Here is a 14,978-nt window from a genome sequence, read left to right on the forward strand (position 1 = left end):
CATTAGACCCACCCTCTCTGTGTACATTCAGTTGTTGATATAGCCTGCTCCTTTCTGCCACTGTTAATTCATCAGCAGATTTTCCAGCCAACTGACATCCTGTGGGGAGTTTTCTGTGAGTATGTTTGCTGCCGAAGGCCTTTCTTGGGGTGCTTGTTGCACACAGCAGGTTAGTTCTACATTGTTCATCAATGGGGGGTTTTCTGAGTTGCCTTTGTGCCTGTTTATTACTTGTTGATATTTTGCAGAGCATACCAGTTCTGGAATGCATTGCCACAGGTTGTGGTAAGACTGGATACAATAGCTGGTTTTAAGGAAGGTTTGGACTGAGGGGGGGAAGCAAGATGCCGCAGTGTGGTGAGGACATTCACTATATGCTCTCCTGCTGAAATTGTTTCATCTCGTATATTGGGGTTATTGTTCAATATCAAATGCCTAAAATAAGGGAAAGAGCGGCTGCTACAGCAGCTGCTACGGCAGATTGAGCTCACCTCGGGAAGGCAGGAGACAATTGTGGGCTTTTTTTTACATCTTCGCCTCGGGGCAAACCAGCAACGCCGAGTCAGAGGGAGGTCTCAGCACTCGGGAGTGAGGTATCGCTTAGCCCTGCAGGACCTTTGCCTCCCAAACAGCCACAAGAGAGGGAAACTACGGCGGCTCAGAAGGGACAGGAAGAATCTTCCCTGACAGAGCTGGAGGGCTTACTGGCATCCCAAGTCTCCCACGCAAAGATATCATTTGTGAAGGCTGCGGTGGCTGCAGTTGTTGGAGGCAAGTTCCATTGGTTCCCCCACTGGTAAGGCCAGCGGAATTCACTTTGGAATCTATCTGGACTGCTTTAGACTCCTTACACAAATTGTGTGCAGGAACTCTTCCACTAGTAAATGCACAGACATTGAGAATTGATTCTCTTCAGGAGGAATTAAAGTCACAGGGGGAAAAGGTGGACTGCTTGGACCAACAAGTTCAAGGGATTCCATCAACTCAGACTACTTTAATGCAAGGTAGACTATTGCTAGTAAGGAAGGTAGAAAATTTAGAAAATTATACTGTTGAACCTGAGAATACTCAACTTCCCAAAAACACTAGCAATATCTCCTAAAGATCTATTTTATAAATTTTTGAAGGACTCATTCAAATACCCAGAGACTGGTTTTCCTCCTTTAGATAGGATTTATTATCTCCCGGCTTCTAAGAAGGCTTCTAAAACTTAGGCTTCATCTGATTCATCAAGTCCTATGTACATAACAAAAATTTTGGAAACCTCAGAAGATGAAGTTATTTCTCATTTTACACTTCTGGTGACATTTGTCTTTCAACAGTTTTTTAGGCTTAAAGAAGTGACCTTTATGGATTCTAGAAGGAAAGGGTTCCTGGAAATAAGACAATCTGTACTTTCTTTAGGGGCTAAATTTCAGCTTAGATACCCTTGTAAATGTTTGATCTATTTTGATCAACACTCATATTTTTTTTTATCCCCCACAGTTATGATTTTTTCTTGAAGTAAGATCCGAGTAATATAGAAGTTGTAACGCTAAACTTATGATTTTTCTTTATTTCCCATGATAATGTGAATTGTTTCTCTTATAATGTGGGCTTAATTAGAGAGATTGGTAATATTATATTGAAAGTTATTTGGCTTGATAAGTCATCTGATTTTTATTTGATATGTTATATCTCTCTTTTTCCTTATATATATATATAATACTGGTTTATGTATATCCATAAAAGTATAGATAAAGAAAAAAAATGTTTGGACAAGTTTTTGGAGGAAAAGTCCATAGTCTTGTTATTGAGAGACATATGTTGAAAGGGATTCTCCCCTGCACCCTCTTTGTCCTGGATTTACAGGTATGTGCTTGGCTTTAGGGCTCAACTGGTTTTACCACTAGGACGAGTGCACCATGTGTTCTGAAAATATGTGAATTCTTACAATACCCTGACTGCAGGTTGGGATTGAACACCTAGTTTATGAAATCCTCCAGGGACTAACAGAAAGAAGATTATTGTAGGTAGAAACATAATCTTTTATTGGCTGGGGTATTGTTAGCATTGTTTTCAGACCAAGCTCATTGGGCTGAAAGTACTGACATGTCTTTAATTCTCTCTCAGTGGTTTTATCAGATAGACTATAAATGGTGGAATATGCTTGCTAACATCCTGAAATTTGTTTCTAGACTACTGTATTCTAAAACCTGAGGCTGGACCATGTCGTGGTGCTCTTCGTCGCTGGTATTATGTCATGGAAGAGGAAATCTGCAACACATTTATCTATGGAGGTTGCAAGGGAAATGAGAATAACCATGATTCTGAAAAGGCTTGTATGGATAAGTGTTCCAGTGAGTAAAATGTTAACCCTTATACCAGTCCTATTTGTCATATTAGTTCAGTGATTTAGAGTGCATATTTATTATAGAGGAAAATTTTGCTTTTGGATATACGGTTAAAGCCAAGTACTTGTCAAGAAGATGACTGTTTCAATGTATTACTTGTATTTAACAAGTAATATTTATTTATTTGGATTTATTAACTAGCCTTCTAATGCAATAGGTATGTCAATTTGAATGAATGGGTAATCTCCCTATGCTTGCAAGTCATGCAGAAGGAATCCATTCCATCTTTTGAATCCCTCCTTCTTCAGAAGAGGACTCTGCTGCCCCCTTGTTTTTTTCCTTTTGAGCCGGAAGGAGTCTTTCTGATCTGCTCTGTATATTTCTTTATTTTTTTTGGCTTTCAATGCTCAGAACTCCCCATTCAAGGGACAAGCTCTGCCTGTATGAAGGAGAAGCAGACTGAGGTCTGCAGCTGACAGGCCAATCCCTCTGTAGTACCTGTTAGCCAGCTGGCAAAAACTTTTATGGAACTCCAAGACTGTTCTCCTTGTAGCATTGCTCGCCTGTTGAGTTGCAGAGCTTTGAGCACAAGCTGTTAGTTGTCTGTAGGGGGCTCTTCAGGGTGCCAACTGTATTTTGTCTCCCCCATTCGCATTCACGATACTGTGGGAGTTACCACTCAGTCAGACTTTGGTCTGACTGGTAGCCCAAAGATTCAACACTGGAGGAATAGTCCAAATGAGGCAGTAATTTCTTTTCCCAGATTCAGCTATTTCAGGAGCTGAAGCAGGCTGCACAGCACATCTCCAGCTCAGGTCACATGAGTAAGGCTGTTATGCCTATGAGTAAAATTAGGCAGGGGGGATGTCTTTAAAAGTCTTTATCTCAGGTTTTTGCCCTTTAAGAGTCTCCACCTCCAAAAATCCCTTTATCAGTGTTTTTTCATTTTACTCAAGGCATTTGCGCTGGATGAGTGCCTTAGGAACACCCTTGGGCCATATGCTGTACAGCACATGAAGACGGGGTGGGAGCAGGAGCATGGAGACCACGGAGCCCAAGAGGCGCAAGCAGGAGTCATCTAAAGGAGACTCCACTCTGTTTAATGAACAGAGTATTACCCTAACTGATCTTAGATGCACAAGAATCATGATAATTGTACAAATATTTCCAATCAAATATTGTTTATTAAAATTTAACAATAATCTTGTTTCAAAAGGCATTTGTACAATGGAGACACATTAGTCAGATGTGTAAATGCACCTTTTTTGAATAAAATGGTCTCAAAAAACTATTCTGCTGCGTTCATTTATATATTCTCACAATGACCAATATTACATCATTCCAATCTACCAATGATCAGCCAGCAGAGGCTGTACTTAAATTCCTAAGCACCCCTGCTGACAATTTATTAACAATTTACAAAACTTGTATTTTCTAGAAAGAAAAAATATATTTTTACCAGTATTCTTATGTCCTTAAAGAATAAATCATTTGCTCTGTTAGACCAAATTGTACTTAAATGCTGTCAGTCTGGGCTTTTTCTGTGTTTGAGCCCCCTTAATGAGAATTCCTAATGTCCTCCTATACTGGGCTTTAAGGAGCCCTCCCTTCACATCTAGAAAGGCAAGTAGGTCTCTTGGAATGTCACAGACTTAAGAGAGTTTCTATGGTAACCTAGCTTAAATGTCAGATAGGTCAAACTTCAGATGTTACCTCTCAGGATTTCTCAATGTTTAAAATATATACAATCACACACATATAGTCTAGGGCCCCAAACACACCACACTCATATTTCATTCATATTAGTCATATTCAATACTTATTTAGAGCATATTTAAGAAATTTACGCTTTCTTCTCTACTCAACAATAGAATGCCAGGAGCATCTGTTACCACTCAAGCCATGAGGTTTCTCCTATTTCCCTGGGTATGGCAGCCCAGACAAAGAACACCAGAAACCAGGGTCTTGAGCGGGAAAACTGCAATATTTTAGACAAAGAATACTAAACAGAGAGAGAGATAGAAACAGATTAATACCTCTACAATACCTCGGAGGGGGTGCCGGATCATGGGGGGGGGGCAGATTGCGAGGGGGAGTGCTCATCAGTGTTCCCTCTAAGCGGGCGGGTGTTGTGAGCAAACTTTTTTCACCGTGAGCCAAAAATATCGGGCGCCAGCAAGTTATGAGCCAACTCGCCCGATTCTCCTCTCGCCGCCCTGCCATCTGCCGTACGCCTCTTCCGATCGTGCGCTGTGACGAGAAACGTGTGCGCTGCGATGTAATATTTTGTGCGCCAGCGCACGCCAGCGCAGCTTAGCGGGAACACTGGTTCAAATGGTTTTATTTATTTCCCCAAATTTATTTTTGTTATACGCATTGAAAATATTTGATATTGCGTTTAAATCAAAATCTCAATAAACTTGAAACGAGTGCCCGTGAGATTGTGGGAGGGTTAAATACTCAAAACTTAGAAGTTTTTGCTACGCCAGCTTTCTGGTATCTTTACATACAGTGGCGTACCTAGCATATGTAACATCCGGGGCCCATCATTTTTTGGCACCCCCCCCCATCTGTAAGAAAAACATGATTTTTAGTAACAAACCACACGTCACACATGAGTACCTAGGAAAAGGCAGCATCTTACATATTGCAGTGAGCAGTACATCAATACACCCATTGTAAAACTAAACAAGCCAGACCAGCACAGATCAATCCTACACCGTCAATCCTAACAGAAAACCATGTCTTTCGAACACACAGAACACAGAAAACACCTTCGCCTAGTAAGGAATATGTAATCACAAACTAACCCCTCCCTCTTTTACAAAACTGTAGTGTGGATTTTAGCTACGGAGGTAACAGCTCTGATGCTCATAAAATTCTGAGCATCAGAGCTGCTACCACCAAGGCTGGTGCTAAAAACGCTTCACAGTTTTGTAAAAGGGGGGATAAAATAAAAATACATAGACAAAGGTTAAATTGAACCAGCAAGAAGCTGGACTCTGCATACAATGCTTCACAGAAACAGTGACACATGTCTCCTAAAGCAATAAATAAATAGAAATTTTTTTCTACCTTTGTCTTCTGTGGTTTCTCCTTTCCTCATCTTCTTGTAACTCTCTTCCTTCCATTCACTGTCTGCCGTCTCTCTTCCCCTATATGGCATCTTCTCTCCTTCTATGCCCCTTCCAGAAACTGTATGCCTCCCCCTTCCATCTCTCCTTTCACCCCATTGGTCTGGCATCTCTCTCCTCGCCTTCCCTCTCCCACACCTCTCCTCATAGTCTGGTATCTCCCCTTCCCTGATTCTCTGGCATCTCTCTCCTTTCCTTTTCTTCCATCTTTCGCTCCCCCTCCATGCTCTCACATCTCCCCCTTCCTTTTCCCTTAGACTGGCATACCTTCCTCCTATGCTCCAAGCCCTGGCATCTCCTTTAATTCCCTCCCTCATCTTCCTTCTCCCTCCAGCTGGGTACCGCAACACTCTTCCCTGCAGCTCTGCACTTCCCCACAATTGCCATGCTTCGGTTCCTCTTCTTCCTTCCTTCCTCCCCCCCCCCCCCCCGCGGGACCCTGCGGCACCATCAACTCTTACTCCCTCTAATGTCGGCCCTGCAGCTCCAGACTTCCTCGCACCTTCTCCCCTCCCCCTTTGGATCGCTATTATTTTAAATGTTATAGCCGCGGAGCTGTATCCATCAGTGGAGATGTCTAACCTCGGCCTGCCCCGGAACTCTTACTGCAGCAGCCGCCCGTCTAGGCAGGAACAGGAAGTCACTGTTGCAGTAAGAGTTCCGGGGCAGGCCGAGGTTAGACATCTCCACTGATGGATACAGCTCCGCGGCTATAACATTTAAAATAATAGCGATCCAAAGGGGGAGGGGAGAAGGTGCGAGGAAGTCTGGAGCTGCAGGGCCGACATTAGAGGGAGTAAGAGTTGATGGTGCCGCAGGGTCCCGCGGGGGGGGGGGGGGGAGGAAGGAAGGAAGAAGAGGAACCGAAGCATGGCAATTGTGGGGAAGTGCAATCCCCCCAATGCGTCCCCTTACCTTACCTCCCCTTACCTTTGCGACGCGTGTGTGCGCTGTGAAGAGAAACTTTGCGCTGCGATGTAATATTTTGTGCGCGAGCGCAGGCCAACGCACCTTAGCGGGAACACTGGTGCTCATATATCGAGCCATGCTCGGTTTCCGAGGCACTGATTTTGCAAATGTTTTGCTTGTCTTGCAAAACGGTGCACTCGTAAACCGAGGTACCACTGTAATTTATGTGAATTTGCTAGCCAAGTAAAACCATTCAGGAAACTTACCATACTCTTGCCTAAAGTGGGCAGGTGTACAAACAGTTTCTGTTCTACCTTCAAGGCACAATAACCATAGGTCAAATAACAGAAGAACAGAACAGAAACTAAACTTGCATTCATTTTAATCTATAGAGGTATTGGTGAAACACTGGTACTCGTGTGTGCATTCAGTTCTAGGTTACTATGCCAGACACTTTTGGGAAACATTCTAAGTTTAGTAATATTGAGGTTCTCTTATTTTAGGGAAATCTAGGGATTTTGATATGCCTTACATATCTAAGGTTTAATCTTTTCCTGACACATATATAAAAGAACATAAGAATTGCCACTGCTGGGTCAGACCAGTGGTCCATCCTGCCCAGCAGTCCGCTCATGCGTCAGCCCTCAGGTCAAAGACCAGTGCTCTAAATGAGTAGCCTCACCTGCGTACATTTCAGTTTAGCAGGAACTTGTCCAACTTTGTCTTGAAACCCTGGAGGGTGTTTTCCCCTATAACAGAGTCCGGAAGAGTGTTCCAGTTTTCCACCACACTCTGGGTGAAGAAGAATTTCCTTATATTTGTATGGAATCTATCCCCTTTCAACTTTAGAGAGTGCCCTCTCGTTCTCCCTACCTTGGAAAGGGTGAACAGCAGTGTTCCCTCTAAGCGGGCGGGTGTTGTGAGCAAACTTTTTTCACCGTGAGCCAAAAATATCGGGCGCCAGCAAGTTATGAGCCAACTCGCCCGATTCTCCTCTCGCCGCCCTGCCATCTGCCGTACGCCTCTTCCGATCGTGCGCTGTGACGAGAAACGTGTGCGCTGCGATGTAATATTTTGTGCGCCAGCGCACGCCAGCGCAGCTTAGCGGGAACACTGGTTCAAATGGTTTTATTTATTTCCCCAAATTTATTTTTGTTATACGCATTGAAAATATTTGATATTGCGTTTAAATCAAAATCTCAATAAACTTGAAACGAGTGCCCGTGAGATTGTGGGAGGGTTAAATACTCAAAACTTAAGAAGTTTTTGCTACGCCAGCTTTCTGGTATCTTTACATACAGTGGCGTACCTAGCATATGTAACATCCGGGGCCCATCATTTTTTGGCACCCCCCCCCATCTGTAAGAAAAACATGATTTTTAGTAACAAACCACACGTCACACATGAGTACCTAGGAAAAGGCAGCATCTTACATATTGCAGTGAGCAGTACATCAATACACCCATTGTAAAACTAAACAAGCCAGACCAGCACAGATCAATCCTACACCGTCAATCCTAACAGAAAACCATGTCTTTCGAACACACAGAACACAGAAAACACCTTCGCCTAGTAAGGAATATGTAATCACAAACTAACCCCTCCCTCTTTTACAAAACTGTAGTGTGGATTTTAGCTACGGAGGTAACAGCTCTGATGCTCATAAAATTCTGAGCATCAGAGCTGCTACCACCAAGGCTGGTGCTAAAAACGCTTCACAGTTTTGTAAAAGGGGGGATAAAATAAAAATACATAGACAAAGGTTAAATTGAACCAGCAAGAAGCTGGACTCTGCATACAATGCTTCACAGAAACAGTGACACATGTCTCCTAAAGCAATAAATAAATAGAAATTTTTTTCTACCTTTGTCTTCTGTGGTTTCTCCTTTCCTCATCTTCTTGTAACTCTCTTCCTTCCATCCACTGTCTGCCGTCTCTCTTCCCCTATATGGCATCTTCTCTTCTTCTATGCCCCTTCCAGAAACTGTATGCCTCCCCCTTCCATCTCTCCTTTCACCCCATTGGTCTGGCATCTCTCTCCTCGCCTTCCCTCTCCCACACCTCTCCTCATAGTCTGGTATCTCCCCTTCCCTGATTCTCTGGCATCTCTCTCCTTTCCTTTTCTTCCATCTTTCGCTCCCCCTCCATGCTCTCACATCTCCCCCTTCCTTTTCCCTTAGACTGGCATACCTTCCTCCTATGCTCCAAGCCCTGGCATCTCCTTTAATTCCCTCCCTCATCTTCCTTCTCCCTCCAGCTGGGTACCGCAACACTCTTCCCTGCAGCTCTGCACTTCCCCACAATTGCCATGCTTCGGTTCCTCTTCTTCCTTCCTTCCTCCCCCCCCCCCCCCGCGGGACCCTGCGGCACCATCAACTCTTACTCCCTCTAATGTCGGCCCTGCAGCTCCAGACTTCCTCGCACCTTCTCCCCTCCCCCTTTGGATCGCTATTATTTTAAATGTTATAGCCGCGGAGCTGTATCCATCAGTGGAGATGTCTAACCTCGGCCTGCCCCGGAACTCTTACTGCAACAGTGACTTCCTGTTCCTGCCTAGACGGGCGTCTGCTGCAGTAAGAGTTCCGGGGCAGGCCGAGGTTAGACATCTCCACTGATGGATACAGCTCCGCGGCTATAACATTTAAAATAATAGCGATCCAAAGGGGGAGGGGAGAAGGTGCGAGGAAGTCTGGAGCTGCAGGGCCGACATTAGAGGGAGTAAGAGTTGATGGTGCCGCAGGGTCCCGCGGGGGGGGGGGGGAGGAAGGAAGGAAGAAGAGGAACCGAAGCATGGCAATTGTGGGGAAGTGCAATCCCCCCAATGCGTCCCCTTACCTTACCGACGCGTGTGTGCGCTGTGAAGAGAAACTTTGCGCTGCGATGTAATATTTTGTGCGCGAGCGCAGGCCAACGCAGCTTAGCGGGAACACTGGTGAACAGTCTGTCTTTATCTACTAAGTCTATTCCCTTCAATATTTTGAACGCTTCGATCAAGTCCCCTCTGTCTCCTCTTTTCAAGGGAGAAGAGGCCCAGTTTCTCCAATCTCTCATTGTACGGCAACTCCTCCAGCCCCTTAACCATTTTAGTCGCTCTTCTCTGGACCCTTTCGAGTAGTACCCTGTCCTTCATGTACGGCGACCAGTGCTAGATGCAGTACTCCAGGTGTGGGCGCACCATGGCCCGATACAGCAGCATGATAACCCTCTCCGATCTGTTTGTGATCCCCTTTTTAATCATTCATAGCATCCTGTTCTCCCTTTTCGCCGCCGCCGCACATTGCACAGACGGCTTCATCGACTTATCGATCAGAACTCCCAAGTCTCTTTCCTGGGAGGTCTCTCCAAGTACTGCCCTGGACATCCTGTATTTGTGCATGAGATTTTTTTACCGACATGCATCACTTTACACTTATCCACGTTGAACCTCATCTGCCATGTCGATGCCCATTTCTCAAGCTTGATTATGTCACGTTGCAGATTTTCATAATCCCCCTGTGTCTTCACTACTCTGAATAACTTCGTATCATCTGCAAACTTAATCACCTCACTCGTCGTACCAATGTCCAGATCATTTATAAAGATGTTGAAGAGCACGGGTTCAAGCACCGAGCCCTGCGGCACCCCGTTGGTGACGTTCTTCCAGTCCGAGTATTGTCCATTTATCCCCACTCTCTATTTCCTATGCTCCAGCCAGTTTTTAATCTACGCAAGAATTTCACCCTCGATTCCATGACTCGCAATCTTTTGAAGTAGTCGTTCATGGGGAACCTTGTCGAACGCCTTCTGAAAATCCAGATAAACAATGTTGACCAGGTCGCCCTTGTCTATCCGCCTATTTATTCCCTCGAAGAAGTGTAGCAAGTTCGTCAGACAAGATCTGCCTTTGCCGTGCTGGCTGTCACGGTGATCAATGAAGCAGTCCTTTATCAGCGCCTCTACCATCCTTCACGGTACCGAGGTCAGACTCACCGGTCTGTAGTTTCCCGGATCTCCCCTCAAACCCTTTTTGAAGATTGATGTAACATTCACTATCTTCCAGTCTTCCGGAATCTTTCCCGATTTGATCGACAGATTGGCTATTTGTTGAAGCAGTTCAGCTATAGTCCCTTTCAGTTCCTTGATGACACTCGGATGGATGCCATCCAGTCCCGGGGATTTATCGCTCTTTAACATATCAATCTGCCTGTGTACCTCCTCTAGACTGACCGTCAGTTCTGTCAGTTTCCCGTCTTCGTTTCCAGCATATAGCTTGATGGGTTCTGGTATGCTGTGCATATCCTCTTCGGTAAATACAGATGCAAAAAATGTGCTGAGTTTGTCGCCGATTGCTTTGTCCTCCTTTAGCACTCCCTTTATTCCATGGTCATCCAATGACCCCACCGCTTCCTTCGCGGGTTGTTATTCCCCTTAATGTATCAAAAGAACGGCTTGAAGTTTTTCATCTCCTTGGCTATTTTTTCTTCATAGTCTCTTTTGGCCCCTTTTTCCGCCTTGTGGAACCTGCGTTGATGTTGTTTGTGCTTATTCCATTTTTCGTGCTTTTTAACCTTTTCCATTCCTTAAATTAAGTTTTCTTGTGTCCGATTGCTTCCTTCACCTCTACAGTGAGCCACGCCGGTTCTTTGTTGATACGCGGTATATGTAGATTTTGCACCTCGATGACTGTGGCCTTAAAAAAGGACCAAGCTTGCTTTAGCGTTTTTACAGTGCTTATCCTCTTCTTAATCTTCTTCCCTTCGTAGTTCCCTTTTCGGAAGTTCAATGCCGTGGCCGTTGTTCTGGACCAATATTTCACCCAGGTCGAAGTGGATCATGTTGTGATCGCTGTTTACCAGCGTCCCTTCTACTTCTACACCTTGTGCTGGTCCTCGTAGTCCATTTAGAATTGTCCAGTATTGCATTTCCTCTTGTGTTTTCCTTGACAAGTTGTTCCAAGAAGCAATCGCCTACAGCATCCAGGAACTTGGTCTCCCTAGCGCAGTTGGAGGTGCCTAGGTTCCAGTCTATCCCTGGATAGTTGAAGTCACCCATGATAACTGTGTTGCCTCCCTTGCAGTTGCGTTTAATCTCGTCCATCATTTCTCCATCAATTTCTTCGGACTGCCCTGGGGGTCGGTAGTAGATGCCGATCTTCGTTTCCAGTCTATTTGTTCCCGGAAATAAGGAGGACCGCAACAACTGCGCTCAACTTCAGGAAAGGAAACTATGTTGCTATGAGGGAAATGGTGGGGAGGAAGCTCAGAAACATCTTTAGGATGGAGACTGTAGGAAGCGCCTGGACCCTATTCAGGGACACCCTGCAGAAAGCACAAAGAATGTACGTCCCCAGTTTCAGGAAAGGCTGCAAGAACAAGCGGTTAAAGGACCCGGCTTGGATGTCAACTGAAGTAAAGAGGGCAATAAATGACAAAAAAGTATCCTTCCAGAGATGGAAAAAGGACCCAACGGAAGAAAATCACCAGGCGCACAGGAAATACCAAAAGGAATGCCACCGAGAGGTTAGAAAAGCAAAAGGGAAATACGAAGAGGGGCTGGCCAGGGAGGCGAAAAACTTCAAGGCATTCTTCAGTTACGTAAAGGGGAAGCGACCAGCGAGAGAGGAGGTGGGGCCGTTGGACGATGGGGATAGGAAGGGAGTGATTAAAGAGGATAAAGAGGTAGCTGAGAGGTTGAACACGTTCTTCTCGTCGGTTTTCACGAGAGAAGACACATCTAATATACCGGACTCAGAGGAGCTCATGAGTGGGGAACAGGCCGAAAAATTGGAGCACATAGAGGTAAGTAAGGAGGATGTCCTCAAACAGATAGGTTAAAATGCGGCAAATCACCGGGCCCAGACGGGATCCACCCAAGGGTTCTAAAGGAACTAAGACAAGAAATAGCAGGCACAATCCAGCATGTTTGCAACCTATCCTTGAAAACTGGAGAGGTACCAGAGGACTGGAAATTGGCGAATGTCACACCTATCTTCAAGAAGGGATCGAGGGGTGACCCCGGGAACTACAGGCCGGTGAGCCTGACTTCAATTATAGGGAAGATGGTGGAAGCTATGATCAAAGACGGCATTTGCGAGCACATCGAGAGAAATGGCCTACTGAGAACAAGCCAGCACGGATTCTGTAAGGGAAGGTCATGCTTAACGAACCTTCTGTACTTCTTTGAGGGAATAAGCAGTCGGGTGGACAATGGGGAACCCATAGACATCATTTACCTCGATTTTCAAAAGGCTTTCGACAAGGTGCCACATGAAAGGCTGCTTAGGAAGCTGTGGAACCACGGGGTGGGAGGGGATGTGCACAGATGGATCAAGCACTGGTTGTCGGGTAGACTGCAGAGGGTCGGAGTGAAGGGTCAATATTCTGACTGGCGGGGAGTCACGAGCGGTGTGCCACAGGGATCGGTGCTGGGACCGTTACTCTTCAACATATTTATCAATGACCTGGAAAAGGAGGCAAAGTGCGAGGTTATAAAATTTGCAGACAATACCAAACTGTGCGGTAGAGTTAGGTCCAGGGAGGAGTGTGAGGACCTGCAAAGGGACCTGGACAAGCTGGAAGACTGGGCAAACAAATGGCAAATGCGCTTTAACGTGGAAAAATGCAAGGTCATGCATATAGGGAAAAAGAACCCGTTGTTCAACTACAAATTTGGGGGGGCATTGTTGGGAGATAGCAGACTTGAGAGAGACTTGGGTGTGCTGGTGGATGCATCACTGAAGCCATCTGCACAGTGCGCAACAGCCTCAAAAAAAGCCAACAGGATGCTGGGCATCATAAAGAGGGGCATAACAACCAGGACGCGGGAAGTCATCATGCCATTGTATCGAGCGATGGTGCGTCCACATCTGGAATACTGCGTTCAGTATTGGTCGCCACACCTCAAGAAGGACATGGCGGTACTTGAGAGAGTCCAAAGGAGAGCAACGAAACTGGTAAAAGGGCTGGAACACTGCCCATACGCCGAGAGGTTGGATAGGCTGGGGCTCTTCTCTCTGGAAAAGAGGAGGCTCAGGGGAGATATGATAGAGACCTTCAAGATCATGAGGGGCATAGAGAGGGTGGATAGGGACAGATTCTTCAGACTGAAGGGGACAACAGGTACGAGGGGGCATTCGGAGAAACTGAAGGGAGATAGGTTCAAAACAAATGCAAGGAAGTTTTTTTTCACCCAAAGGGTCGTGGACACTTGGAATGCGCTACCGGAGGAAGTGATCAGGCAGAGTACAGTACACGGATTCAAACAGGGATTGGACGGATTCCTGAGGGATAAAGGGATCGTGGGATACTGAGAGAGGTGCTGGGATGTAATACAAGTATAGAAAACTAATCAGGTAATAAGTATGGAAACCCAACCAAGTCGTGAATGTGCAAGACCGGAGGATTAGGACTTCGATGGGAAGATAGGACTTCAATGGGAAACCAAGGTGGCAAGGGGGCCCCTTCTGGTTATTCAGACAGGTCGTGACCTGTTTGGGCCGCCGCGAGAGCGGACTGCTGGGCAGGATGGACCTATGGTCTGACCCGGCGGAGGCACTGCTTTTGTTCTTATGACCCATAGACACTCTTAACTTATCTGTCAGTTGTGGCGTGTTCTCTCCAGTAGATTCAATTCCCTCTTTGACGTATATGGCAATGCTTCCACCTTTTTGAGCCACTCTGTCTCTACAGTATAGCTTGTTTTCCTCAGTCCACCATGTTTCTGTGATACCAATGATGTCAACATTATCTTTTTGTGGCATTGCTTCTAATTCACCCATCTTATTCCTTAGGCTCCTTGCGTTCATGTACATACACTTGAGTTTGTGGCCTGTTCTTTTCATGCATTTTCTTCCCTCTTGTGTCCCTATTGGTCTGTCTTGCCTGTGATCTGGTGGGTCTTCCCCTATATCTTCCTGCACAGTATCCTCCGGTGAGTCTTCCCCTTTATCTTCCTGTACGGTACCCTCTGGGTATACCGGTTCCCGAATCATCGACTCTTTCTCTTGGTCGACTGTCGGCTTTCCCCTTCTTCCTAGTTTAAAAACTTCTCAACTTCTCTCTTGATGTTGCTTGCAAGTAACTTCTTTCCGTCTCTGCTGAGGTGGAGTCCGTCCTTCCTGTACAGCTTGCTCATCCCCCAGAACATCGTCCAGTTGCGCACAAAGTGGAATCCTTCTTCCTCAGCGTCGCATCCACACATTGACTGCTTGTAGCTCCATCTGCCTTTTCTCGTCGGCCCTGGGTACCGGCAGGATCTCCGAGAATGCTATCCTCTGTGTTCTGGTCTTCAGCTTCCTTCCTAGCATCCGGAACTGGTCCTTAAGTACTTCTCTGTTGTAGTTCCTGCTGCTCACGTTGTTCGTCCCCACGTGGATCATCACCACTGTATTATCTTCTCCCACACTGTCAATGATCCCGTTGATGCGGCTGACTATGTCTTCATCTTTGGCTCCCGGTAGGCAGGTCACCAGTCAATCCAGTCTTCCTCCCGCTATGTGGCTGTCGACTTGTCTGATGATGGAGTCCCCCACGACGATTGCTGACCTCTCTATCTTTTCTTGATTCTCCAGTCGCAGGTCCGTGTCCTTCGTTCCCATCCATTTTCTCTCCTCCTGGGGTAGGCT

General features: G+C 45.8%; 1 protein-coding gene across 2 annotated transcripts in view; it reads left to right on the forward strand.

Annotated features, from left to right (window-relative positions):
* SPINT2 (serine peptidase inhibitor, Kunitz type 2) overlaps positions 1–14,978 on the forward strand; it is a 190,766-nt gene that overhangs the window by 91,609 nt on the left and 84,179 nt on the right. For both annotated transcript variants that reach the window (XM_033955460.1, XM_033955462.1), the window contains one exon: positions 2,178–2,339. In XM_033955460.1, the coding sequence (XP_033811351.1) occupies positions 2,178–2,339 (162 nt within the window). The remainder of the gene's footprint in view (positions 1–2,177; positions 2,340–14,978) is intronic.

The sequence above is a fragment of the Geotrypetes seraphini genome, chromosome 8, assembly GCF_902459505.1.
Source record: "Geotrypetes seraphini chromosome 8, aGeoSer1.1, whole genome shotgun sequence".
In the NCBI taxonomy this organism is placed as follows: Eukaryota; Metazoa; Chordata; class Amphibia; order Gymnophiona; family Dermophiidae; genus Geotrypetes; species Geotrypetes seraphini.